The following is a 26,429-nucleotide window of genomic DNA, read 5'->3' as shown; positions in this document are numbered from 1 at the left end:
ATACCAGTCAGGATTGGCATTGATTGAACAGTCAGAGGTCACCGCGGAGCGTGGACGCTCGGGGTCACCGCGGAGCGTGGACGCTCGGGGTCACCGCGGAGCGTGGACGCTCGGGGTCACCGCGGAGCGTGGACGCTCGGGGTCACCGCGGAGCGTGGACTTTCGGGGTCACCGCGGAGCGTGGACACCGACAATCAGTCTACACTAAGAATGGTCACAGTTAGTGTAGTGAAAATAGTCCGGATCACGATGTACCTCTTTCAGGTCATTGTCCAGCGCCAGATGTTCAGAGTGCTGCCGAAGCCGGTCTTTCCTTCGTTGAGCTGTGGCGCTTCGATTAGCCCATCGACTGTGGATAGGAGAGATTTGTAACAGAGGTTTAATGTATGGACATTAACAACACCCCGTATTTCATAGAAAGAAAAAGCACGGCATTGACCGCGTGAGAGATTTCCCCAAGGGGAGAGCAGCCAGCTGCAGGAACTGGAATCAGTTAGGGCCACAGGCTGAGGGCTTCAGTGCCCTCAGACCATTAGAGGGGTGTTTGGGGCGGGGGGAAAGAGAGAGAGAGAGAGATAATGGGAATTCACCACAACTCACAGTCCTGCTGATCATTCTCCACTGACACCTCCCTGAAAACTATATTGAATGTCCGTCGGGTGAGGCAGTTGTGACCCATTAGCATTGAAGACACAGATCAGCCAAGTTCCACATGAGGAATGGCCACACTGTGAAAGGGCAGTAGATCACGAGTATCTGTTATACATCAATAAAAGTCACGAGGGGAATGAGAAATTATAGGAACGAGTTGAAAATACAAACAACTAATAAATCCCAGTGACTATGTGTGGTATAAAGAGTGACACTGGGAGGTGGGGGGAGGTTTGAATGTCAGGCCTTGCGGTTGGAAAAGGTAATTTCTCAAGGGATTTAGCCATCAGTTTGATTAGGTTAATTAAGAATTATTGGACACACTAATAATGGATTAGCAATGAGTCACCCAGAATATCATGTGAAATCCCTCGCTGGCTAACAGTTTCTTTCCAATAGATGATCAGTTCGATCTGGCTATGGGCCTCTCCACCCTCCTCATCCAATCCATCATTCTGCAGTGAAGAGAGTGGAATGTGTAAACACTACCACCACCTTCCTGAATTGGGACATATACATCTCCAAGCTGCACAGAGCACATTCAACCCACTTCCTCTCCACCCTACGAGTTGAGAGACGCCATCATGATGGCCCAGATCACAAGCAGAAAAACACATTCCGATTTACAGAGAGCACCTCTGAACACTTGGACATGTGAAACGAAAGCAAAATACAGCAGGACACTGGGTCCTTTGGAAAGATTATGTTTTTGTCATTCATTCAAGGGACGTGGGCGTTGCTGGCAAGGCCAGCTTTTATTGCCCTAATTGCCATTGCAACTTGTTACAAGTGACTTGTTACACCATTGCTGTGGGCCTGGAGTCACATGTAGGCCAGACCAGGCAGGGACAGCAGATTTCCTTCACTAAAGAGACATTAGTGAACCAGATGGGTTTTTACAACAATCGGCAATGGTTTCCCCTTCCTGCTAAAAATATTCACTTCATTCCATGGGCAACTCTGGTCCAAGTTCTCATCCTCCAGACAGTTCTTGTGGGCTATTTGACCAGGGAGAGCATCACAGCTAAAACCAACCTCTCACAAATGCACTTCCCTTGGTTCGCAATTGGGACCGCAAACCTTAAACCCATTTTGTCCTCTCCTCTATGTGGCAAATTCTGTTGCTGACGCTAACCCAACTCCAGTCAGCTAACTCCATTAATACTGGGACCAAATGAAAACAGAAAACCCTGGAAAAACTCAGTAGGTCTGGCAACATCTGTACAGGGAGAAAAACAAGAGTTAACCTTTCGAGTCCAGTATTACTTTTCTTCGGAACCCTCCTGAAGAACAGTCACATGGACTTGAAACGTAAACTCTGTGGGTGGGATTCTCCATTTCTGAGACTAAGTGTTGACGCCAACGCAGAATTCATGGACTTTCACAACAGAAAAGCTGGTGCCATACCTGGACCAATTCCGCTACCAATGAGGGACTAGCACCAGAGCCACATGGAACACAATCGATTCCAATGAAAAACGGTGCGGGATTCACCAGGTCCGTGATTGACACTCGGGAGGCTGGCAAGCTGCAGCCACACATACACATTATAATCCCCCCACACACACTGATCCCAGCAAAAAGACGGCACTAGTTGTGCTGGAGCACACCCAGACAGCTGATGGGTCGGCTGGGGCCAGAAGGTACCCAGGGGGGCATCTATATGACCCGTGGCACTAATTTCAAAGTGGGCTGTTAGCGGTGTGTGCAGCTGCATGACTGCTTTGCCAGCTGCAGCAATGGTGTTCCGTGCCCCTCCACCCCGACCCACAGCCCACCTTCTGACCACCCCCCACTACTCTCCCCAGCAATTGCAGAAGCCCCTCCCGGCCAGCGGCACAACTGTCAGCAAACTATTGCAATGTTGGACAAGTGAACCTCGCCATCAGGAACTCGGCCCATCAGAGGCGGAGATTCGCGGAGGCCCTGAGGAATACTGGGTTGGGCCCGCTCATGGCATGCAAACGGTGTCTACTGTACATGCGTTCCGGAACACATTGACTCCGCTGTCGAGGTGTTGGAGAATTGTGATTTGGTGTCAAATCTACGCCTGCCATGATTTCGCCGTCAAAACCGATTCTCCGCCAGATCGCCTTTCCCGATTTTGCCGTCGGCTAATGGAAAGTCCCGCCCGGTGTTTCTCTCTCTACAGATGCTGTCAGACCTGCTGAGTATTTCCAGCATTTTCTGTTTTTATTTCAAACCTCCAGCATCCGCGGTATTTTGCTTCGATTTCGATGTGGGGACCAAACCATTTGACTCGGCTAATTGGGATAAATTTGGAACATTCAGGGCTTTCCCGGGCACTGTGCAGGAGCACAAACCATTCAGCTCCAGGTGACTGTTCAGCCTTTCCACTCTGCTCTGCCTGTCAATTCGCTCACTGACTGAGCAGCGACGCAACTCATTTTTCGGCCTTGGCACCCTGTCACTTGACAACCTGAATCAACAGAAATCCAAGCTCCAAGTGAATCGCCAGCATCCGCAAGTGGGAGAGAATTCCAGACTTCTAATCCCCTTTGCTTTGAAAAAGTGTTTTCTGATTATCCTCCTGAACGGCTCCATCTCGAGTTTGAGGATAATGCTCCCTTTGTTCTCCAGTCCCGCACGAGTGGAAATGTTTTTCCCTGTATCTACCCCATGGGATCCCTTTCGCCTTTGAAACACTTTGATCACATCAGCGCTCCCTCAAATCTTCTAAGTTCAAATTTAGAGCCAAGCTTCTGTGGCCGGTCCTCAACACTTAACCTTACAAACCCTGGTGTCATTCAGGTGAATCTGTGCAGCAGCACCCCCCGTAGCCAGCATATCCTCCCTGAGGTACGGCGTCTAAAACTCAATGCTCCGGGTGGGCCCTTACGCTTTCCACAGTCAACGTTTCAGATTCATCATCGCATAGTTTAACTGTAATGATGACCAATTGGCACACATATAATGTCCTTCATGGGGCGGCAAGGTGGCACAGTGGTTGGCACTGCTGCCTCACAGCGCCAGGGGCCAGAGTTCGATTCCGGCCTCGGGTGACCGTCTGTGTGGAATTTGCACAATCTCCCCATGTCTCCGTGAGTTTCCTTCGGGTGCTCCAGTTTCCTCCCACAGTCCAAAGATGTGCAGACTAGATAGATTGGCCATGCTGAATTGCTCCCAAGTGTCCAAAGGTTAGGCAGGGTTACGGGCATTGGGGCGGGGGATTGGACCTAGGATTGCTCCTTTGGAGGGTAGTGCAGACTTGATGGGCCAACTGGCCTCCGTCTGCACATGTAGGGATTCTATGATTCTATGATTCTGACCAAGTTTAAGTTGGTTTTGATCCTACGTGACAGAAACATTCTGCATGAGCAAGAGGGAATATCAAGTGTAAATGGCAGAAAACCTACCGCAGTCTTACAGGAACGTTTCTCTTTCTGTTATCGGACCAGTTTATTTAAAAGGAATGCTCAAAGCTCATTGACATCTGTGTTGGACAGATTCAACTATTCAGCTTAGAACCAGGTGCAGTTGGATAACCTGAGAATACACAGCGCCATGGAAACTGCCAGCAGGCTGGAGGAAGGAGGGGAGGGGGCCCAATTCAGCAATCGCTAGGAATGGGGGAGGGGTCGTGGAGAGGGTGGTGTAGTGGCAATGTCACCGTAAGCAATCCAGACGCTCAGGCTAATGCTCTGGGGACATGGGCCAAATCCAATTATGGAATTCAAATTCAATTAATCAATCTGGAATTGAAAGTTAGTCTCAGTAATGGCGACCGTGAAACTATCATTGATTGTCGAAATTCACTAATGCTCTTTAGGGAAGGAAATCTGCCTTCCTTACCCGGTCTGGCCTACATGTGACTCCAGACCCAAGGCAATGTGATTGGCTCTTCACGTCCCTCCGACATGGCCCAGCAAGCCACTCAGCTCAAGGGTGGTCATGGATGGGCGACAAATGTCAGCAACCCCCACAGAATAAAATGGAAGAATTAAAGAAAATGTATTTTTTTCGTTTACACTCACTTGTTATTCGTCGGCCCTGCTGACAGGACTTCGGACTGGAGTTTGGGGAAGAATCCTTGCTCGTACTTGCCCTGGCCAATCTTCATGTCCAACAGGTGTGGGTGGATGGCAGTGTGGTCAATCTTCACCAGGCGCTGCTCAATGGCTTGAGCTGTGCAACACATTAACAAAGAATGACACAATAAGTCGGTGCCCTTTTAGATAAGTACAGAGGAAAGGAAAGAAGGTCAAACTGCAAAACACAATTCAACTGACCATAATGTTTTGTTTGACTGATTCTCACTGCAGTTTTTTTGTGGTGAAGTGAGTGAAAGTGCCTTTTAAAACGATGTACAGCGCGTGTGATTCAAACAGAAATGGGGCTGCACTGTTTGACCTGTCATTGGCCTTACTTCAGAAAATTAAATATCAATTTGAGTATGCCAATAATAAGCAGCCAGAATTGGGACAGGTCAAGTCAGTCAATTTGCAACTGGGAGTTTTGTAAATCAGGGTTAAGTCGCTGAATGCAGAGCTGGTTCAAAGCTCGATAAAGGCAGTCGTTTTATTCCCCCTCCACAGTCAATACTAGTTTACTGGAAACCCAAACAGCATTTTAACATAGGTGCAGACTAGAAACAGCGTTAGGTGAGTTTCACAAACTGTGCAGTGAGTCGCATTCAGTGAGATACAGGTTAATTAAATATGTCTCTTAACTCAGTTTCAGACAGAACAGAGCAGCCAACTAGGTCCCAGGTTAAATCCATGGTGCTACCCAAATTCAGTGATCAGAGCTTTACTCTGTATCTAATCTGTGCTGTATCTGCCCTGGGAGTATTTGATGGGACAGTGCAGAGGGAGCTTTACTCTGTATCTAACCCCGTGCTGAACCTGCCCTGGTAGTGTTTGATGGGGACAGGGTAGAGGGAACTTTACTCTGTATCTAACCCTGTGCTGTACCTGCCCTGGGAGTGTTTGATGGGACAGTGCAGAGGGAGCTTTACTCTCTATCTAACCCCGTGCTGTACCTGCCCTGGGAGTGTTTGATGGGACAGTGCAGAGGGAGCTTTACTCTCTATCTAACCCCGTGCTGTACCTGCCCTGGTAGTGTTTGATGGGGACAGGGTAGAGGGAACTTTACTCTGTATCTAACTAACCCTGTGCTGTACCTGCCCTGGGAGTGTTTGATGGGACAGTGCAGAGGGAGCTTTACTCTCTATCTAACCCCGTGCTGTACCTGCCCTGGTAGTGTTTGATGGGGACAGGGTAGAGGGAACTTTACTCTGTATCTAACTAACCCTGTGCTGTACCTGCCCTGGGAGTGTTTGATGGGACAGTGCAGAGGGAGCTTTACTCTCTATCTAACCCCGTGCTGTACCTGCCCTGGGAGTGTTTGATGGGACAGTGCAGAGGGAGCTTTACTCTCTATCTAACCCCGTGCTGTACCTGCCCTGGGAGTGTTTGATGGGACAGTGCAGAGGGAGCTTTACTCTGTATCTAACCCCGTGCTGTACCTGTCCGGGGAGTGTTTGATGGGGACACTGTAGAGGGAGCTTTACTCTCTATCTAACCCCGTGCTGTACCTGCCCTGGGAGTGTTTGATGGGACAGTGCAGAGGGAGCTTTACTCTCTATCTAATCCCGTGCTGTACCTGCCCTGGGAGTGTTTGATGGGACAGTGCAGAGGGAGCTTTACTCTCTATCTAACCCCGTGCTGTACCTGCCCTGGGAGTGTTTGATGGGACAGTGCAGAGGGAGCTTTACTCTCTATCTAACCCCGTGCTGTACCTGCCCTGGGAGTGTTTGATGGGACAGTGCAGAGGGAGCTTTACTCTGTATCTAACCCCGTGCTGTACCTGTCCGGGGAGTGTTTGATGGGGACACTGTAGAGGGAGCTTTACTCTCTATCTAACCCCGTGCTGTACCTGCCCTGGGAGTGTTTGATGGGACAGTGCAGAGGGAGCTTTACTCTCTATCTAACCCCGTGCTGTACCTGCCCTGGGAGTGTTTGATGGGACAGTGCAGAGGGAGCTTTACTCTCTATCTAATCCCGTGCTGTACCTGCCCTGGGAGTGTTTGATGGGACAGTGCAGAGGGAGCTTTACTCTCTATCTAACCCCGTGCTGTACCTGCCCTGGGAGTGTTTGATGGGACAGTGCAGAGGGAGCTTTACTCTCTATCTAACCCTGTGCTGTACCTGCCCTGGGAGTGTTTGATGGGACAGTGCAGAGGGAGCTTTACTCTCTATCTAACCCTGTGCTGTACCTGCCCTGGGAGTGTTTGATGGTAGCTCAGTTACTGCAATATGTTCTAGAGGCACAATCAATTGTTACTCTGAATTACTCCAAGCCAGCATGTTTTGGGGCGTTTGGTTTAGGTGCCCTTGCTATCAGATTAATACTGGTTTGTGCATCTTTGTGTGCTGGTATGGCAGCTCAATCAGCCTCCCAAATCCTAGGCATATCTCTTTGATGGTTTTGATTTGCTGTATCCGGTCTTTAACTTTAGGTGAATATTTCCAATGGTCGTGGTTTAGTAGCCTCACTAGCCGCCTGCGCGAATCCCAGAATGGCCGCTTAATCTTGAGAGGTCAATAATGAGCTTTGCCGTGGCGAGATTCGGAACATGATCCTCCCAGCCCTCCTCCGATGATGCGATCAGGTATACGCCCAGGGAGGGCGCGAGCCTGATTAGCACACATTATAACAGATTTCAACATCATTAGCGAGCTGAACGCTGCTTCCTCCGTCCCACACAGTTGGCGTGACGTCACGCCAGTGTGACTCATTGCTGATTTTCGGGGCAGTACAGTGGCGCAGTGGGTTAGCCCTGCTGCCTCACGGCGCCGAGGTCCCAGGTTCGATCCCGGCTCTGGGTCACTGTCTGTGGGGAGTTTGCACATTCTCCCCGTGTTTGCGTGGGTTTCGCCCCCACAACCCAAAGATGTGCAGGGTAGGTGGATTGGCCACGCTAAACTGCCCCTTAATTGGAAAAAATGAATTGGGTGCTCTAAATTTAAGAAAAAAACAAATTGCTGGTTTTCGAAAACCAGGCGTGAGGGCCACGCCGGGAGGAGCACAGATAAGTATAGCCCCCTGGTAGTAAGGGACATAGTCAGGCAGTACCCTGGCTATACCAACCTCGCAGTGCCACAGGTTGGTAATGCCAAGGTGGGCCCTCTGGAGAGCCCCATTGAGGGGGGGTCCCCTTATGTGTGGTGAGGGAGCTGCCCCAATGTCTGTGATTGGAAGAGGAGGATGCTTTTCTGAATATGGGTGGGTGCAACTTGATGCTTTGAGGAGACGGGGCCCCCTGGAGCCTGGTTGATGGTGAGGGTGGGGCTGAGTTTATTTTCAGTGTAGATCGGGGCGCCCTGTAACAATGGCTTCTCCGTCTCTGTGGAGCCGGCCTTGCCGGTTCTGTCACGCCCTGCCCCCGTCCCCAGATGACAGAGCAAACAACTCCCCCAGATTCTCTGTGTACTAAGTGCCGGAAAATCTGTAGTGTACACTAGGCTGTACATCTGGAGGGATAAACGCCGGTTTTCAGTCTAAACCTGACACTCTTGACAGATTTTGGGATGATTTTGTGTTTTTCAGCAGGTCTTCCACTACAGATGAGTTTTATGGGCACTTCACCCAAGCCTTCTGTTGAAATAATGGCATTTGAGTTTATCAGGAGTCCCTCACTTGGCATAACGAATCACATTCGCCGTTGTGTTTAGAATCTAGTTCAAAAGATAACCGGCAATGTCGTTTTTTTTTTAAATTTAGAGTACTCAATTCATTTTTCCAATTAAGGGACAATTTAGTGTGGCCAATCCACCTACCCTGCACATCTTTGCATTGTGAGGGCGAAACCCACGCAAACACAGGGTGAATGTGCAAAATCCACACGGACAGTGACCCAGAGCCACGATCAAACCTGGGACCTCGGCGCCGTGAGGCAGCAGTGCTAACCACTGCGCCACCGTGCTGCCCTACAATGTTGTTTTTATGGGAAGAGGGGGGGTCACAGAATCAGCACAAGCAAAAGCATCAAGGATTGTAAGGACTACCAAGGAATGTGTCAATAGTTACAGGGTCCCCAGGGATGTGTCTATAGTTATAGGAGGTCCCCAGGAATACAACACAGATACATAGAAGATAGCAGCAGGAGGAGGCCTTTTGGCCCTTCCAGCCTGATCCACCATTCATCACGATCATGGCTGATCATCCAACTCAATAGCCTAATCCTTTCTCCCCAACGCCTTTGATCCCATTCTCCCCAAGTGTTCTATCCAGCCGCCTCTTGAATATATTCAAAGTTTTAGCATCAACTACTTCCTGTGGTAATGAATTCCACAGGCTCACCACTCTTTGTGTGAAGAAATGTCTCCTTATCTCTGTCCGAAATGGTTTACCCTGAATCCTCAGGCTGTGACCCCTGGTTCTGGACACACCTATCATTGGTAACATCTTCCCTTCATCTACCCTGTCTAGTCCTGTTGGAATTTTATAAGTCTCTATGAGATCCCCCCTCATTCTTCTGAACTCCAGCGAGAACAATCCCAACCTAGTCAATCTGCAGTCTGGTAAACCTTCGCTGCACTCCCTCAAGAGCAAGAACATCCTTTCTCAGAGGAGACCAAAACTGCACACAATACTCCCCAAAGGGGGCCTCACCAAGGCCCTGTATAATTGCAGCAACACATCCCTGCTTCTATACTCGAAACCTCTTGCGATGAAGGCCAACATACCATTAGCCTTCTTTACCGCCTGCTGCACCTGCATGCTTACCTTCAGCGAATGGTGCACAAGGACACCCAGGTCCCGCTGCACATTCCCCTCTCCCAATTTACAACCATTCAGGTAGTAATCTGCCTTCCTGTTTTTGCTTCCAAAATGAATAACCTCACACTTATCTAAATTATACTGCATCTGCCATTGGTTTGCCCACTCGCCAACCTGTCCAGATCTTGCTGTAGGATCCCTGCATCCTCATCACAATTCACCCTCCCACCTAATTTGGTATCATCTGCAAACTTTGAGATGTTACATTTTGTTCCCTCATCCAAATCATTAATATATATTGTGAATAGCTGGGGTCCCAGCACCAATCCCTGTGGTACTCCACTGGTTACTGCCTGCTAATTTGAAAAGGACCCATTAATCCCTACTCTTTGTTTCCTCTCTGCCAACCAGTTTTCTATCCACCTCAATAAATTTCCCCCAATCCCATGCGCTTTAATTTTGCACAATAATCACTTATGCGGGACTTTTGTCAAACGCCTTCTGAAAGTCCAAATGAAAAATGAAATGAAAATCGCTTATTATCACAAGTAGGCTTCAAATGAAGTTACTGTGAAACGCCCCTAGTCGCCACATTCCGGCGCCTGTTCGGGGAGGCTGGTACGGGAATTGAACTGTGCTGCTGGCCTGCCTTGGTCTGCTTTAAAAGCCAGCGATTTAACCCTGTGCTAAACAAGCCCCTGGTATACCACATCGACTGGCTCCCCCTTGTCAACTGTACTGGTTAACTCTTCAAAGAATTCCAACAGATTTGTCAAGCATGATTGTCTCTTCATAAATCCGTGCTGACTCTGACTGATCCTGCCACTGCTTTCTAAATGTTCCGCTATAAAGTCCTTGATAATGGATTCAAGCATTTTCCCCACTACCGATGATAGGCTTACTGGTCTATAATTCCCTGCTTTCTCTCTACCTCCCTTTTTGAATATCTGAGTGACGTCAGCTACCCTCCAATCTGCAGGGACAGTTCCAGAGTCTATAGAATCCCGGAAGATGACCACCAATGCATCCACTATTTCCAGAGCCACCTCCTTAAGCTCTCTGGGATGCAGATTCTCAGGCCCTGGGGATTTATCTGCCTTCAATCCCATCAGTTTTCCCAGCACCATAGAACATAGAACGATACAGCGCAGTACAGGCCCTTCGGCCCACGATGTTGCACCGAAACAAAAGCCATCTAACCTACACTATGCCATTATCATCCATATGCTTATCCAATAAACTTTTAAATGCCCTCAATGTTGGCGAGTTCACTACTGTAGCAGGTAGGGCATTCCACGGCCTCACTACTCTTTGCGTAAAGAACCTACCTCTGACCTCTGTCCTATATCTATTACCCCTCAGTTTAAAGCTATGTCCCCTCGTGCCAGCCATTTCCATCCGCGGGAGAAGGCTCTCACTGTCCACCCTATCTAACCCCCTGATCATTTTGTATGCCTCTATTAAGTCTCCTCTTAACCTTCTTCTCTCCAACGAAAACAACCTCAAGTCCATCAGCCTTTCCTCATAAGATTTTCCCTCCATACCAGGCAACATCCTGGTAAATTTCCTCTGCACCCGCTCCAAAGCCTCCACGTCCTTCCTATAATGCGGTGACCAGAACTGTACGCAATACTCCAAATGCGGCCGTACCAGAGTTTTGTACCTCTGCAACATGACCTCCTGACTCCGGAACTCAATCCCTCTACCAATAAAGGCCAACACTCCATAGGCCTTCTTCACAACCCTATCAACCTGGGTGGCAACTTTCAGGGATCTATGTACATGGACGCCTAGATCCCTCTGCTCATCCACACTTCCAAGAACTTTACCATTAGCCAAATATTCCGCATTCCTGTTATTCCTTCCAAAGTGAATCACCTCACACTTCTCTACATTAAACTCCATTTGCCACCTCTCAGCCCAGCTCTGCAGCTTATCTATGTCCCTCTGTAACCTGCTACATCCTTCCACACTGTCGACAACACCACCGACTTTAGTGTCGTCTGCAAATTTACTCACCCACCCTTCTGCGCCTTCCTCTAGGTCATTGATAAAAATGACAAACAGCAACGGGCCCAGAACAGATCCTTGTGGTACGCCACTTGTAACTGAACTCCATTCTGAACATTTCCCATCAACCACCACCCTCTGTCTTCTTTCAGCTAGCCAATTTCTGATCCACATCTCTAAATCACCCTCAATCCCCAGCCTCCGTATTTTCTGCAATAGCCTACTGTGGGGAACCTTATCAAACGCTTTACTGAAATCCATATACACCACATCAACTGCTCTACCCTCGTCTACCTGTTCAGTCACCTTCTCAAAGAACTCGATAAGGTTTGTGACCATTTCTCTACTAATGCTGATCTCCCTCAGTTTTTCACTCTCACTAAACCTTTCATTCTCCAACATTTCTGGGATTTGATTGGTGTCCTCATTTGTGAAGACAAAACCAAAGTATGTATTTAATTGCTCAGCCATTTCTTTGTCCCTTATTATGCATTCCCCTGTTTCTGTCTGCAGTGGGCCTGAGACATTTACCAATCTTGTGTCCATAGTTACAGGAGGTCCCCAGGAATGTGTCCATAATTACAGGAGGTCCCCAGGAATGTGTCCATAGTTACACGGGGTCCCCAGGAATGTGTCCATAGTTATAGGGGGTCCCCAGGAATGTGTCCATAGTTACAGGGGATCCCCAGGAATGTGTCCATAGTTACAGGGGGGCCCCAAGAATGTGTCCATAGTTACAGGGGGTCCCCAGGAATGTGTCCATAGTTACAGGGGGTCACCAGGAATGTGTCCATAGTTACAGGGGGTCCCCAGGAATGTGTCCATAGTTACAGGAGGTCCCCAGGAATGTGTCCATAGTTACAGGGGGTCCCCAGGAATGTGTCCATAGTTACAGGGGATCCCCAGGAATGTGTCCATAGTTACAGGGGATCCCCAGGAATGTGTCCATAGTTACAGGGGATCCCCAGGAATGTGTCCATAGTTACAGGGGATCCCCAGGAATGAGTCCATAGTTACAGGGGATCCCCAGGAATGTGTCCATAGTTACAGGGGATCCCCAAGAATGTGTCCATAGTTACAGGGGGTCCCCAGGAATGTGTCCATAGTTACAGGAGGTCCCCAGGAATGTGTCCATAGTTACAGGGGGTCCCCAGGAATGTGTCCATAGTTACAGGGGATCCCCAGGAATGTGTCCATAGTTACAGGGGATCCCCAGGAATGTGTCCATAGTTACAGGGGATCCCCAGGAATGTGTCCATAGTTACAGGGGATCCCCAGGAATGTGTCCATAGTTACAGGGGGTCCCCAGGAATGTGTCCATAGTTACAGGGGGTCCCCAGGAATGTGTCCATAGTTGCAGGGTATCCCCAGGAATGTGTCCATAGTTGCAGGGAGTCCCCAAGAATGTGTCCATAGTTACAGGGGGTCCCCAAGAATGTGTCCATAGTTACAGGGGGTCCCCAGGAATGTGTCCATAGTTACAGGGGGTCCCCAGGAATGTGTCCACAGTTACAGGGGATCCCCCGGGATGTGTCAATAATGGGAAATGTTGCAAGAATGCCAGTGATAAGCCAACTGTTATTATTTGTATCAGAGACTGAAACATTTAAATCTTTTAAAGGAAGGTCTAACTTCACAGAAATATGACAGGCACACCAAATTCCTGTCACAAGATCAGACAGCAAATCTCATCGACCAACTTTTTCAGATAATTTGCAGAAAGACTTAGCAGTTTTTAGAAATAGAATTAAATATAGCCTCCTATATATTCTTTTTAACATGGGTTCCAGTGCTACAGTTGAGTTGCCGTTCCTCAAGCAGGGGCTCGCAGATTGACTGATGACCAGACACCAGACTTTGGAGGGATTGACGCTCTTCTACAAAGGAAATTCACTTGCTTACAATTTCCATTCAAGATATACTGCAGAAACAACAGGGAACGTATTAAATGATTTTCCTTCCTTCTCTCCGAAGCCAGTTACTACCGCTGCCCCTAGTTGGGATTGGGGCTGTTAGCGCATAGAGGAGACTGAAGCTAGGACCTTCTAGTTTGAATGGACCAGTGCCTGGCCAGGACCAATTGCGTTTTTTCTTTTGGTTCAGTAGATTTTAATCGAAAGTCATTTTGAATGAATGGCTATGGAAGGGGAAATCCATTCAGTGAAAAGTTCAGTTCGCATTATGCTACGACATCCTACTCGTTATCAGTGTTGTTGTTAGACAAGGATGTGATTCACTCAATCGGCCACGGAATTAGCAGTGAAAAGGTCAATAAAAAGTCTATTATTACGCTCATCACCAGCTTCCTGGTCCTCTGGGTAAAGCATATGAGGCTCTGGTGCTTGAATGTCGAAGGAACAGTGCCTTCGAGCAAGCCAGCAGGCTGGAAACAAAAAGTACTTGATATGAAAAACCTTTCTGTACGAGCCGGCTCAGGAGTAATCTTAACTAGAAGAAGAACTGATATGCAACAGGGCAAACAGGAGAGCTTATTGATCAGCATCCCACAACTGACGACATAAACAGCCGTAGCCAAGAGTGGGCAATAAACTACCCCAGTGGAAAATGTGACAGAAAATGGTTCGCCAGTTTTCGGTGTCGTTAGCTCAATACAGGCGTTAAATAAATGGACTCAAAGGACTTTTCGTACCTGTATGGACATCTTCAAGCTGATGTGTTGCTCTGCCTTCAGAAAGTAATTGTGTTAACATTCAAGATACAAGATCAACCCCATGTTTCAAACATTGACCAAAGTTTTCCTTTAGCTAAAGCTACCCTGTGGGACAAAAGAATATACAACAAACATCACACACAAAAGATTGTCGTGTGATTCCCTATCCCGCATGTTAAGAGTTGGAAGAACTTGGATTTATAGTGGTATCCTGATGGTATCCCAGCAAGGCTGATGGAAAGCCAATGTTGACCTCCTGACCTGCCTCGTGCTTTGTACACAAGACCCACTCCAGGAAGTGAGCACAAAAATCAAGGCTGGCATTCCAGCGCAGTACTGAGGGAGTGCTGCAGTGTCAGGACTGCTATCTTTTGGATGCGTTATCAGAAGAACTTCTCGGGTAGATGTAAAAGATCCCATGGAACTATTTTGGAAGAGGAGCAGTGGAGTTAACCCCAGTGCCCCTCAAACAGCATCGCAAAAACCTGCATATTGCCGCCGGTGGGAATTTGCTGTGTGAAAATTGGTTCAGCTGTTTCCTACATTACAACAGTGACTACGTTGCCAGGTTACCATTCACTGCAAATCACTTTGAACCATCTGGTCATTGTGAAAGACACTATAGAAAAGCAGGTCTTCCATTTCTTATTGAAAAGCAGAATACTGCAAAAGCTGGAAATGGTAAATAAACATTAGAAATGCTGGAAATACTCAGCAGGTCTTGTAGTATCTGTGGAGAGAGAAATAGAGTTAACGCTTCAGGTCGATGCCCTTTCATCAGAACTGGGAAACGTGAGAGATATAATGGATTTTGAGCAAGAGATGGACGGGACAAGGAGAGCAGAAGATCTGCGATTGGGTGGAAGGCAGGAGAGCCATTTCGTTTCCCTTTCTTTGCGCGTTTTGGTTTTTCTCTTATTTTCACTTTCAGTCAGTAGCACACCTGCTCACACTAGGCTCACATTTTGTTTCTTTGGTTTTTCTTTCTTCCCCATCACTAGGCTTTCTGGATCGATGAACTCTTCTATCATTCAATCTCTCGTCTTCCACTTCATTTGTTTCGTTTTGGCAACATTCAAGGACAGGTGGAGTTTCTTGAATGCAGAGTTGAAGAGGTTGAGAGCGGCTTCCAGTGAGCAGTGGCACTGCAGTAATCCACAACCCATAGATCATAGCCGGATTCTCTTGCCGCCGAAATCGGCGCGGGGGCGGGGAATGGGGCCTCAGATCTGCGATCGGGTCCGACGCCGACAACCGGAGTATTGCCGCCAGCTGTGCGCACATGCGGTCGACGCGGCGCCGGTCGGGAGCCGTTGAAAGAGGCCCCCGCGATGATTCTCCGCGGTCGACCGGCTCCCGCCGGCGTGGTCCTAACATGGTTCCACCCGGCGGGAGCTCGGACTCGTGGCCACGGTGGCCGTCCTGGTGGGGAGGGTGGGGGGGGGATCAGACTCCCGGGGGGGGGGGGGGGATCCACGACGGCCAGGCCTGCGATCAGGGGTTACCGATCTGTGGGCGTGCACGATCCGGCGGGGGGCTACCTTCTTCCGCGCTGGCCTGCTGTGTGGCTCCGCCATGTTGCGCGAGTCCAGCGTGGAAGTGGCTGCCGCACGCATGTGCGGACCCGTGGCCGGCAGTGCAGGGCCGCGTATCGGTGCCGGAGCTGCGTGGAGAGCTCTGGTGCCATGCTGGCCCCCTGTGGGCTTCAGAATCGCTGGGCCAAGAGGCCCGTTGACGCCGGTGTGAAACACTCCGGTGTTTACGCCAGCGTCAACACTTAGCCGCGTTTTTGCAGAATCCCGGCCCATGTATATCTATGGAGGTTAGTTTAGGTTTAGAACGGAGGCGACTGAGGTTAAAGAGTTTTCCATCTGGATGGTTTTAATACTCACACCAGAGGGCAGTTGATCTTTGCTGAAGTGAATAACCACCATCAGGCAGAATGTAAATAATGTGGGGGCTATCACACAACCTTGCTTAATCCTGGTCTTGATTTTGAAGGCACCTGTTTCCGATCTCCCACTCAAGGCCGTTACAGTCATATCATCATGCAGCAACTGTGGTATTGTAAATGCAGTAACTGTGGTATTGTAATGAGGTTTCTTGGATAATCCAATCTTTGGTGCACAATCCACAGAATCAAATGCCTTTTGTCAGTTTGAAGAATGCATTGAAGTGTACCTGCTGCGGTTTTCGACATTTCCCTTGGATTTGCCTCACAGGAAAGACCATGTCGGAGGTTTCTCTTGAAAGTCGACAGCCTCAGTGTGTCTGGGAAGATTTTCTCAGTCATAGAACGTAGGCGTTTCAGGTGGATGTACAACAGCGTTTTCCATACTAGGGACAAGAGGGTTAGCATAATTTATCTCCCTTCTTGAAGATAGTTAGAATCAATGCATTCGTGAAGTCAGATTCTTTTTCCTCCCAAACCCATAGGATATGTTCAGGAGCTCTTGGCGTGAGCGACGATCCGCTCGCTTTCAAGAGCTCAGCTGGAATACCCTTGGGGTTTTGTTGCTTTTTGTGGTTTGATTTCTTGCTGCGGCCTCTTGTTGATTGGGGTTCACCCATTCATTCCACCATAGCCGATTGGGAAATAGATCAGAGATTATTTGTGCCACTGAGGATTCACGGTTCAGGAGTTGTTCAAAATGTTCTTTCCAGCATTGTCATCTGTCATCTTCAAAAATAGAAACACCATCCTGTGAATGAAGGGAATTTTGTCCATTTGACCTTGGTCTATAGATGGCCCTTATGGCTTAAAAAATTATAATTAGCATATTTTTGGATCTCTCGGGTTTTCTCGTCCCACTTGTCCTTTATCCCCCCCCCCCCCGGTATTTGTTTTTAGGGAGTCAGTCTTGAACTGTTGGAACTCTGCTATCTTGTCTTGCAGCCTTGAATGGTTCTCATGGCGATGAGAGTTGGCCACAAATTTGAACATCGATTTCGTCGAGCCAGTCCTGGCAATGTTCAAATCTAATGGTCTGGGAATAGTCGTCTAGTACATGCTGACTTTATTTGATTCCAATGTTCGCAAATTGAGTTGGATGCCTGAAGATTTTCCAGGTCGTGAGCTAGACTTGGAAGTCCTCCCTTCAGGCGGATAGTCTTATGGCTGAGACATTGACCTTCTTTCTCTTGGATCTCTGGGTCTTGTGGTATATCTTGCGGGGCTGAGTGGATATTCATCACTGATTGAACAAGTTGACAATCTGCCCAGAACTGATCGCAGCTGAGGAGCTACAATTGGGCTAACATCCAATTGGAGGGCAGGACTGGCCATGGTTCCTGTTCCAGATGGCTGTCCATGATCCTTGTGGAAAATACATGGACGGATACTTGATCAATCCTGACTGTGAAAGCCTCTTTTCCAATTGTGGGTGACACTTACTACTTGGATTCCAACTCAGGAAAAGTATTGACAATTGCACATGTTTAAATGGCAAACGCGATGTCCTTGCGTTGAAAAATTTACGGACTGGGAAATGAGGCAAGGAGTTAGAATGAGTGTCAAACACAACCACTCAAGTCAAAACTATTACCTTTTCAGGAAAAGCACGTTTCTTCTTCAACAATGGGTCTTCGGAGAGAACGCAATTACAACAGCGTGACAGGAAAACTGAAAGAAACACGTTGGCCCAGCCACAGAATGCAATAGTAACCCTTTAATTGAAACCACATTTGCATTTAAACGTTTTGAGCAACTTAGAACAAGCTCCAATGTGTGGCAGTTGATTGAGTTGCAAGACATTTCACTGAGTCAGTGGCACTCAGTGCCGGCATTTTAATTTTATGTGAATGTTACAGTTTTACAAAACTTTGGGGAATTGCCAAGTTTTCTGATCATTTCACTCTTTAATAAAATAAGACTTATGTGATTCCGATTGCCAGTTTATCAGCCTTCTCCACTCCGGAGCAAACAAATGTCCCGGAATCTTCCCACCATTCTGCACCAGTTGTTGAGTGTTACTGGATGATCTGACTGTGGGGACGAGTTGCAGGCCTCCACCAAATGTCCGCATTCACACTCTGTCCTGACGGTTTTCCGGGACAGCTCCCTGGAGTGAAACTTGGGTCTGAATTTTTATATATTTTTTTAAATCCTTCCTCAGCTCGGGACACAGAGGCTTATTTTGGTGCTGCCATCTGCCACCTCAGCTGTCATTGGTCAGCCTTCACTGGCCAGCAGTTGAATTGGTGTCAGCTGTGGCTCGGTGGTACCACACTCGTCTTTGAGTCTGACGGTTGTGGGTTCAAGTCTGGCTCAAGGTTCCAGCTCCCCTCTCAGAAGAACAGGGTAGCTATCTCCACGTTGTCCGAGCCAATATTTATCAGAAAACCAGATTATCTGGTCATTTTCACATTGTAATTAGCACTACCAAGTTGCTGGGCTCAGGGAATATGTAATTAGTACTATTATGATGCTGGGTGAGATAAACATAGTTAGTACTACTATGCTGCTGGGTGAGGTAAATGTATTAGCACCATCACGTTACTGGGCGAGGTAAATGTAATTAGTATTACTGTGTTGTTGGGAGAGGTAAATGTAATTAGTGTTGCTAGGTGAGGTAAATGTAATTAGTACTACTATGTTGTTGGGAGAGGTAAATGTAATTAGTACTACTGTGTTGTTGGGCGAGTAAATTAAATTAGTACTCCCATGTTTCTGGTGAGGTAAATATGATTAATACCACTATGTTGTTGGCAGAGGTAAATGGAATTAGTACTACTTTGCTGTTGGGAGGGGGATGTAATTAGTACTACTGTGTTGTTGGGAGAGGTAAATGTAATTAGTACTGCTGTGTTTCTGGGTGAGGTCAATGTAATTAGAACTCCCATGTTTCTGGGTGAGGTATATGTAATTAGTACTACTATGTTATGGTGTGAGGTAAATTGAATTAGTACTCCCACATTTCTGGGTGAGGTAAATGTAATAGTACTCCCATGTTTCTGGGTGAGGTCAATGTAGTTAGTACTGCTATGATGCTGGGTGAGATAAACATAGTTAGTAGTACTACGTTGTTGGGTGAGGTAAATGGAATTAGTACTACCATTTTTCTGGGTGAGGTAAATGTAATTTGTACTCCCATGTTGCTGGGTAAGTTAATGCATGAAATTAGAAACACAGAGTGCTAGGCCCATGGGATGTTCACTGTCATTATCACACAATGGAGCCCTAATTTCAGTTAGGTCAGTTTAAGGAGAGGAACATTGGAACCAGATGCAGGTTATTCATCGCCACAAGAACGTTCCAACATTCCATTAGACTACACCAGATATTTACCTAACTCTCATTGCCCATCACCTCTTCATATCCTTTGATAAGCTTACCCAACAGAAAAACCATCAATCCCACCCTTGAAAGCTGCAACTCACAATAGAGAGCAAATAGATCAACGATTGTGTTCCTGCAATGCTCACGTTCGTTTGAGATCACATACAACCACCGATAGCCCACTGGAATAGATCCCAATGGCCACAACCTTTGGGAATTGGGGAGGGGGGGGGGGAGAGAGAAGAGAACTCCAGATGCAATGCACCAATCAGACATTAGACAGTCTTCATGGCTAAGGATGAAAGGTTTGAATATGTCTGGAGAACTGTCACTCTCAGGCTAGTCTTGAAGGGAGAGAGGTTGAGGCCAGAACTTGGCTCTCAACCGACATGGAGTTGGCATGTATAAATAAATAAACAAAGGAGGAATGGATCCGCTGCAAGGTGCAATGGTCCTGGGAATTAAATAAGTTAACTTGATTAAGAAGGGAGAGAACGGGAGGTGGGAACTAATGGGAGTATCAAAAAACTAATGGGAGTATCAAAAAAACATACTTAACAGAACTGGGGGCTAAATTCTCCGGAAACGGCGCGATGTCTGCCGACTGGCACCCAAAACGGCGCAAATCAGACGGGCATCGCGCCGCCCCAAAGGTGCGGAATGCTCTGCATCTTTGGGGGCCGAGCTCCAACCTTGAGGGGCTAGGTCGGCGACGGACAAATTTCCGCCCCGCCAGCTGGCGGAAAAGGCCTTTGGTACCCCGCCAGCTGGCGCGGAAATGACATCTCCGGGCAGCGCATGCGCAGGAGCGTCAGTGGCCGCTGATGGCATTCCCGCGCATGCGCAGTGGAGGGAGTCTCTTCCGCCTCCGCCATGGTGGAGACCGTGGCGGAGGCGGAAGGGAAAGAGTGCCCCCACGGCACAGGCCCGCCCCGCGCCCCCTCCCCAGGACCCCGCCCGCGCCGCCTTGTCACGCTGGTAAGGTAGGTGGTTTAATTTACGCCAGCGGGACAAGCATTTTAGCGGCGGGACTTCGGCCCATCCGGGCCGGATAATCGAGCGGGGGGGGGGGGGGGGGGGGGGCCGCCAACCGGCGCGGCGCGGTTCCCGCCCCCGCTGAATATCCGGTGCCGGAGACTTCGGCAACCAGCGGGGGCGGGATTCACGCCAGCCCTCGGCGATTCTCCGACCCGGCGGCGGGTCGGAGAATCTCGCCCTTGATTGCCAATATATAATTTGCGAAATTTGACTCTCCTGACCACAATTCACGTATGTGGAAGAGACCTCATTATCCATGAATGTATCCATGAATTATCCTCCATTTAAAGATCATATAATCTAAAGGAAAGACGGACTCTAATCGCAAGTAGCAGCAATTTCCAGCGTAATAAAGCTTCTAAATATATCCACAAACGCTGAAAGACAAAAACTGGTGCAACCGAGCTCTTACAGCAGCTGGAGTTTCCCTTCTTCATGTGGGTTTTTTTTTTGGGGGGGGGGGCTCGAGGACACGGGTGAACCTCAACTTCCTCCAAGATCAGAGGACAGCATGAGGCGATTCCACCACTGGAGATTACCTGGCCGATTACGCCAAGTGACAAAGTTCCTCATCTCCCATCAACATCACTTCCCAAACACTGAGCTGGCAAACGGGGAATGATTATGCTCACCAGCTTCTTTCAAGACAGTGCATTTCTGATAATTTGAGGTGCGTAACGTGGGGATGCGAATACTGTAGATCTTCATTTTCTCAATGCGGGAATCGAACACCCTGAGAAGCGGGTCCTTCTCCTCCCACAGCGACACAATCTTGTTGTCAATGAAGGTCGCAAACATCTGCGTTTCTATGAAGTGGGAGAGAAAGGGGAGGTAGGGCTCTGGCTGGTCTGAGAGAAAAGAAGCCTAAAATGAAAGGAAACAATCCATTACTTTTCTCAACAGTACATACGATGGAAATCAAGATACATATTTGTCCTCGTAGTGGGGAAAATCCGCGGGAGTGCGTGCACTGCCGGCGAAGCGGAGGATCGCGTCGACGGAGAATCCCGCCCTGTATGCTTTCAAGAAAGAGTTAGATATAACACTTGGGGCTAAAGGGATCAAAGAATATGGGGGGGAAAGCGGGAACAGGTTACTGAGCAGGACGATTGACCAAGGTCACATTGAATGGTGCGAAGGGCCGAATGGCCTCCTCCTGCTCCCATGTTCTATGTTTCTACGTTAAAATCTGAATTCAGATCACAACAGCTTGCCACAACGGCAGAGTCAGTAAAGGCGCCGATTTTGCTCAGTTGGGATTGGATACCTACTTGCAAAGGGAACATTTGCAGGACTATGTATGATTCGGTATCGCAGCTGATGGACCTGCTAACCGGCGGATGATGGAAGGGAGCTCCGACCAGTCTTTAATTTGACACAACTCCATCCCCGATCCGGGATGTGTAAAATCGATGAGGGGGAGGGGGTCCACAGCATGCTTGGCCCCCCCTCGGAGGAATCGTACCTGGATTGGGATCGTGCTGTGTCACTTCACCATGCCTGCCGCTGGACACATTGCTGTCCATTCTCAACCCGTGGGGACTCTGGCTATTGGTGAGTTGACAGTTTTGGCAATGTGGGTGGTGGGAGGTGGGGGGGGGGGAATAGGATGGCCCTATCCTTTATCTCTTCAACATATTTTCATTTCAGTGCTGGGGGGACATGTCCAGCCACAACAGCGTCATCACGAGCACAGGACTACCCCTCTATAGTGGCATTAAATCTCATTCCACAAGGCCACAGAGCGTCTAATGTCAGATAGGGCAAAATGGGCATTGGTTGATGCAATGCGCCTTTATCCATTGGAGGTTAGAAAAACAAGTAGATGCTGAGAGGATGTGTTCTCTTGTGGCGGCATCTAGAACTAGTGGACACGGTTTAAAAATTAGGGGTCTCCCATTTAATACGGAGCAGAGGAGGAATTTATTTTCTCTCACAGCGTGTAGTTCATCTGCAGGCAGGAAAGTGCAGTTAAGTCCACAGTCAAATCAGCCATGATCTTATTGAATGGTGTAGCAGGCTCAAGGGGCCAAATGCATTTTCCCATTACAACATTCACACTTCAAGGAGCATTCCACTGGCTGTAAAGATGTTTTCGGACACTGTGAGGTTGTGAAGGGTGCTCGATATTTATCATGAAGGCAGGTTGGCCATGCCAGTAACAATACCAAGGACCAAACAACTTTGATATGCGAGTGGAAAACAATTACCTTGTCAAAATTCTGCATCTGCTCGCGATTGGTGAGCCACGAGTCCATATCCTGAGTGGGTTGGATGACAAAGGCCTCGTAATCGGCGAACATCTGGGTGAAGCGGTTGGCAAACACTTCGCGGAGCTGCACGGTGAGCTTGTAGTCGCGCAGCTCTTCCTCGCTGCACTTGCACTTGGTGTCCTTCTCCTTCGCCGCCGCCGGTGGGGGCGCGATCTCCATCTTCTCGACAGCGACGCCGGTGCGCTTCGCCAACGCCTGAAGCCGAGCCAGCGTCTCGTTGCCCTTCAGCAGCTCGTACATGTTGATGGTGTTGGCGGTCAGGTTGCCGTTCTTCTTGTCATTGACCAGGTCATCCAACACCAGGTTTTTCAGCTTGGTGGCACTCTCGCTGCAGTGCAGGTTCCCTTCGGGCGGAATTCCGAAGTGAAGCAGCACCTCAGAGATTTCCTGGATGAACTCCAGCTTGTTGGGAAACTGGGGGAAGTCCTCGGGAAGCTCGATGAAGTGGTTGTCAATGTCCACGAAACATAGATTGGCCTGCCAGGGAAGACAGATAAAGGAAAAGTGAGTGAGAATTCGGCTTTGTGTTGTGCCAGGACTGCATACTCTTTCAGATGTGATGGCAAATTAAATGTAGAATGGAAGGATTCTCCCTGGCCAATCCCTCAACCAACATCACTAAAACAGATTATCTGCCCATTATCAGGTTGTTTGCGGTCTATTGCTGTACGCAGTTTGGCTGCTGCATTTCCTAAATTAGGAAAGGGATTATAACTCAAAACGTGAAGTCGCGAGGTTGTGACCAGTGCTATATAAATGCAAGTCTTTCCTTTCTCAATAAAGATACCTGGGATAATGCAATATTCTCTGCAGTGGTCTATCCTTTACATCTTGAAATTTGGTACAGGACTTCCAAGTTTCATTCTGAAACAGGTTTAAGTCCTTCCCATTGGAAGGTTCAAAGTCTTCACTGGGGTTCAGTGCACAGGCACAAGGACTCTCTTCAGTAACTCACCCATGTGCACACTGTGTGTAGTTTTGACAGGGAGTGTCGGCCGTTCAACCACTTACAGACCGCAACTAGGACAGATTCTGTTCTTACCCAACATGCCAATGTGTGCATCATCAGTACATCTTAATCTATAACTGTCAGTAGGCAGAATCCAAATGTGTGCAATCTGATATTAGGGGCTGAAAAGGTTAAATTCTGTAGACAGGTAGCCTTATCTTGGCTCGTCTCTTCAGTGGTTGAAGGATAATTAAATCAAGGTCTTTAAAATGATAAAAGGATGGACCAATAAGTCATTTCCATTTGTGGGGAATTCAGAACAAGGCGATTTAATCTTCAAATTAGAGCCATGCCATTAGGAATGAAATCAGGAAGGACATTTTCATACCAAGGGTAGCAGAAATCTGGAACTCTCTCTCCAGAAACGGATAATAATAATAATCTTAATTGTCACAAGTAGGCTTACATTAACACTGCAATGAAGTTACTGTGAAAATCCCCAAGTCGCCACATTCCGGCGCCTGTTCGGGTACACTGAGGGAGAATTCAGAATGTCCAAATTACCCAATAGCATGCCTTTTGGGACTTGAGAGAGGAAACTGGAGCACCCGGAGGAAACCCACGCAGACACGGGGAGAATGTGCAGACTCCACACAGACAGTGACCCAAGCTGGGAATCAAACCTGGGACACTGGAGCTGTGAAGCAACTGTGCTAACCACTGTGCTACGCCGTGCCGCCCGATGCTATGGATGTTGAGGTCAATTGGAGCTTTCAAAACTGAGATTGTTCCTGTTTTGTTGGTTGAGGGATCTGGAGCTAAGGTAGGCGAATAGTATTGATGTGCAGGTTGGGCATGATGTGACTAAGTGGTAGAACAGGTTCGGGGGGGGCTGAATGGCCGACTCTTACACACGCCAACTGCATGGGTCAGGCATATGGAATCATAGAAACCCTACAGTGAAGGAGGCCATTCAGCCCATCGAGTCTGCACCAATCCGCCGAAAGAGAACCCGACCTTGGCCCACTCCCCCATCCAATCCACGTAAGCCCACCTAACCTGTATTTCTGCATAGGTTTACGCTCCCCCCCTCCCCCCACCACAAACACCCCCACAATATATTGCTTGCAGTCAGAGGGTCAAGTGTGCAATCAGGTGACAATACCATTCTGATCCAGCAGGTGCGGGAGTCATGAGGAGCCACTCTCTATGGGTGGAATTTCATGTGTGGGGTCCTTGGGTCATGTGCCAGCCTGGTTCATTTGGCAGCGTGCTCCCCTTTGGGCTAGAAGGTCATGGGTTTCAACCACACAACAGTGTTAGGCTCTCAGAGGTCCAACCTTTCAGATGAAATACTAAAGTCCCATCTGCCAATTCGGCGAGGTGTCTGAAGCTGCAATGGGAAAGTCTTCAGAGAGTCGTGAACACAGCTCAATCTATCACACCAACCTGCCTCCCATCCATTGACTCCATCTACACCTCCCGCTGCCTGGGGAAAGCGGGTAGCAAAGACCCCTCCCACCCGGCTTACTCACTCTTCCAACTGCTAAAGAAATTTGGCATGTCTGCATCGACTCTCACAAACCTCTACAGATGTGCGATAGAGAGCATCCTATCCGGCTGCATCACAGCCTGGTATGGCAGCTGCTCGGTCCAAGATCGCAAGAAACTGCATACTGTGGTGAACTCAGCCCAACACATCACACAAACGTGCCACCCCCATATTGATTCTGCAGGAAGGCAGACATCATTGTCAGAGACCCCTCCCACCCAGTCATTGCCTTCTTCCACACCCTTCCATCAGGCAGAAGGTGCAGAAGTCTGAAGACTCGCACATCCAGACATAGGAACAGCTTCTTCCCCACAGCTACAAGACTCCTCAACGACTCCCCCTCGGACTGATCTGTTCCCTGTAAGAACACTATTCACGACGCCCTATGCTGCTCTTGCTCATGTATTTGCTTTGTTTGGCCCCTTGTTCCGCACTGTAACCAATCACTGTTTTGTCGATGTACCATTTGTCAATGTTCCGTCGATTATTCTTGTGTCTACTATGTGCGTACTTTTCACTGTACTTCGGTACATGTGACAATAAATCAAATCTTCCATCGGGCAGGAGATACAAAAGTCTGAGAACACGCACGAACAGATTCAAAAACAGCTTTTTCCCCGCTGCTACCAGACTCCTAAAATGACCCTCTTATAGACTGACCTCATTAACGCCACACCCTGTATGCTTCACCCGATGCCGGTGTCTATGTATTTATATTGTGGCCCTTGTGTTGCCCTATTATGTATTTTATTTTTATTTTATTTTATTTTCATGTACTAAATGATCGGTTTGTGCTGCTCGCAGAAAAATACTTTTCACTGTACCTCCGTACACGTGACAATAAACAAATCCAAATCCAATCCAATGAGGCAAGGGTAGCAGGGGGAGCCACTGATGGTTGGATTCCACCTGACCCTATTCTGGGATCTTCCCGGGACAGTGAGGGAATTTCTGGGCATTCCTACACAACCCACCACACCGATTGCTGAGGCAGGCCCACTAGGAGATTGTAAGCAGCCTCTGTCAGCCTGATGATTCCCTCCAATCCGTTTGAGGTGCTGCCAGTCACCTTGTTTGGTGCAAAATTCACCAACAAATATCCAATCCAAACATTTAGCTTCTTGGGACACCTCTAACTCTCACCGTTCACTGAAAGACCCAGACTCCAGCTGCCAACCCCCACCCCTCATCTCGGAGAATGGTAAAATCGATGCAAACCAGCATTAAATCCTTCACAAGGCAGTCGGTTTACTGTCCCCAAG

At 48.3% G+C, this 26,429-nt stretch overlaps 1 protein-coding gene across 2 annotated transcripts in view; it reads right to left on the bottom strand.

Annotated features, from left to right (window-relative positions):
* Positions 1 to 26,429, bottom strand: part of LOC140396136 (DENN domain-containing protein 5B) — a 350,007-nt gene that overhangs the window by 49,048 nt on the left and 274,530 nt on the right. For both annotated transcript variants that reach the window (XM_072484292.1, XM_072484293.1), the window contains 4 exons: positions 22,604 to 23,143; positions 21,026 to 21,257; positions 4,647 to 4,797; positions 256 to 349 (listed from right to left, as the gene is read on the bottom strand). In XM_072484292.1, the coding sequence (XP_072340393.1) occupies positions 256 to 349; positions 4,647 to 4,797; positions 21,026 to 21,257; positions 22,604 to 23,143 (1,017 nt within the window). The remainder of the gene's footprint in view (positions 1 to 255; positions 350 to 4,646; positions 4,798 to 21,025; positions 21,258 to 22,603; positions 23,144 to 26,429) is intronic.

This window comes from Scyliorhinus torazame, chromosome 19, assembly GCF_047496885.1.
Source record: "Scyliorhinus torazame isolate Kashiwa2021f chromosome 19, sScyTor2.1, whole genome shotgun sequence".
NCBI lineage: Eukaryota > Metazoa > Chordata > Chondrichthyes > Carcharhiniformes > Scyliorhinidae > Scyliorhinus > Scyliorhinus torazame.
The sequence above is the reverse complement of the archived record's forward strand: the minus strand, read 5'-3'. Positions and strand labels throughout refer to the sequence as shown.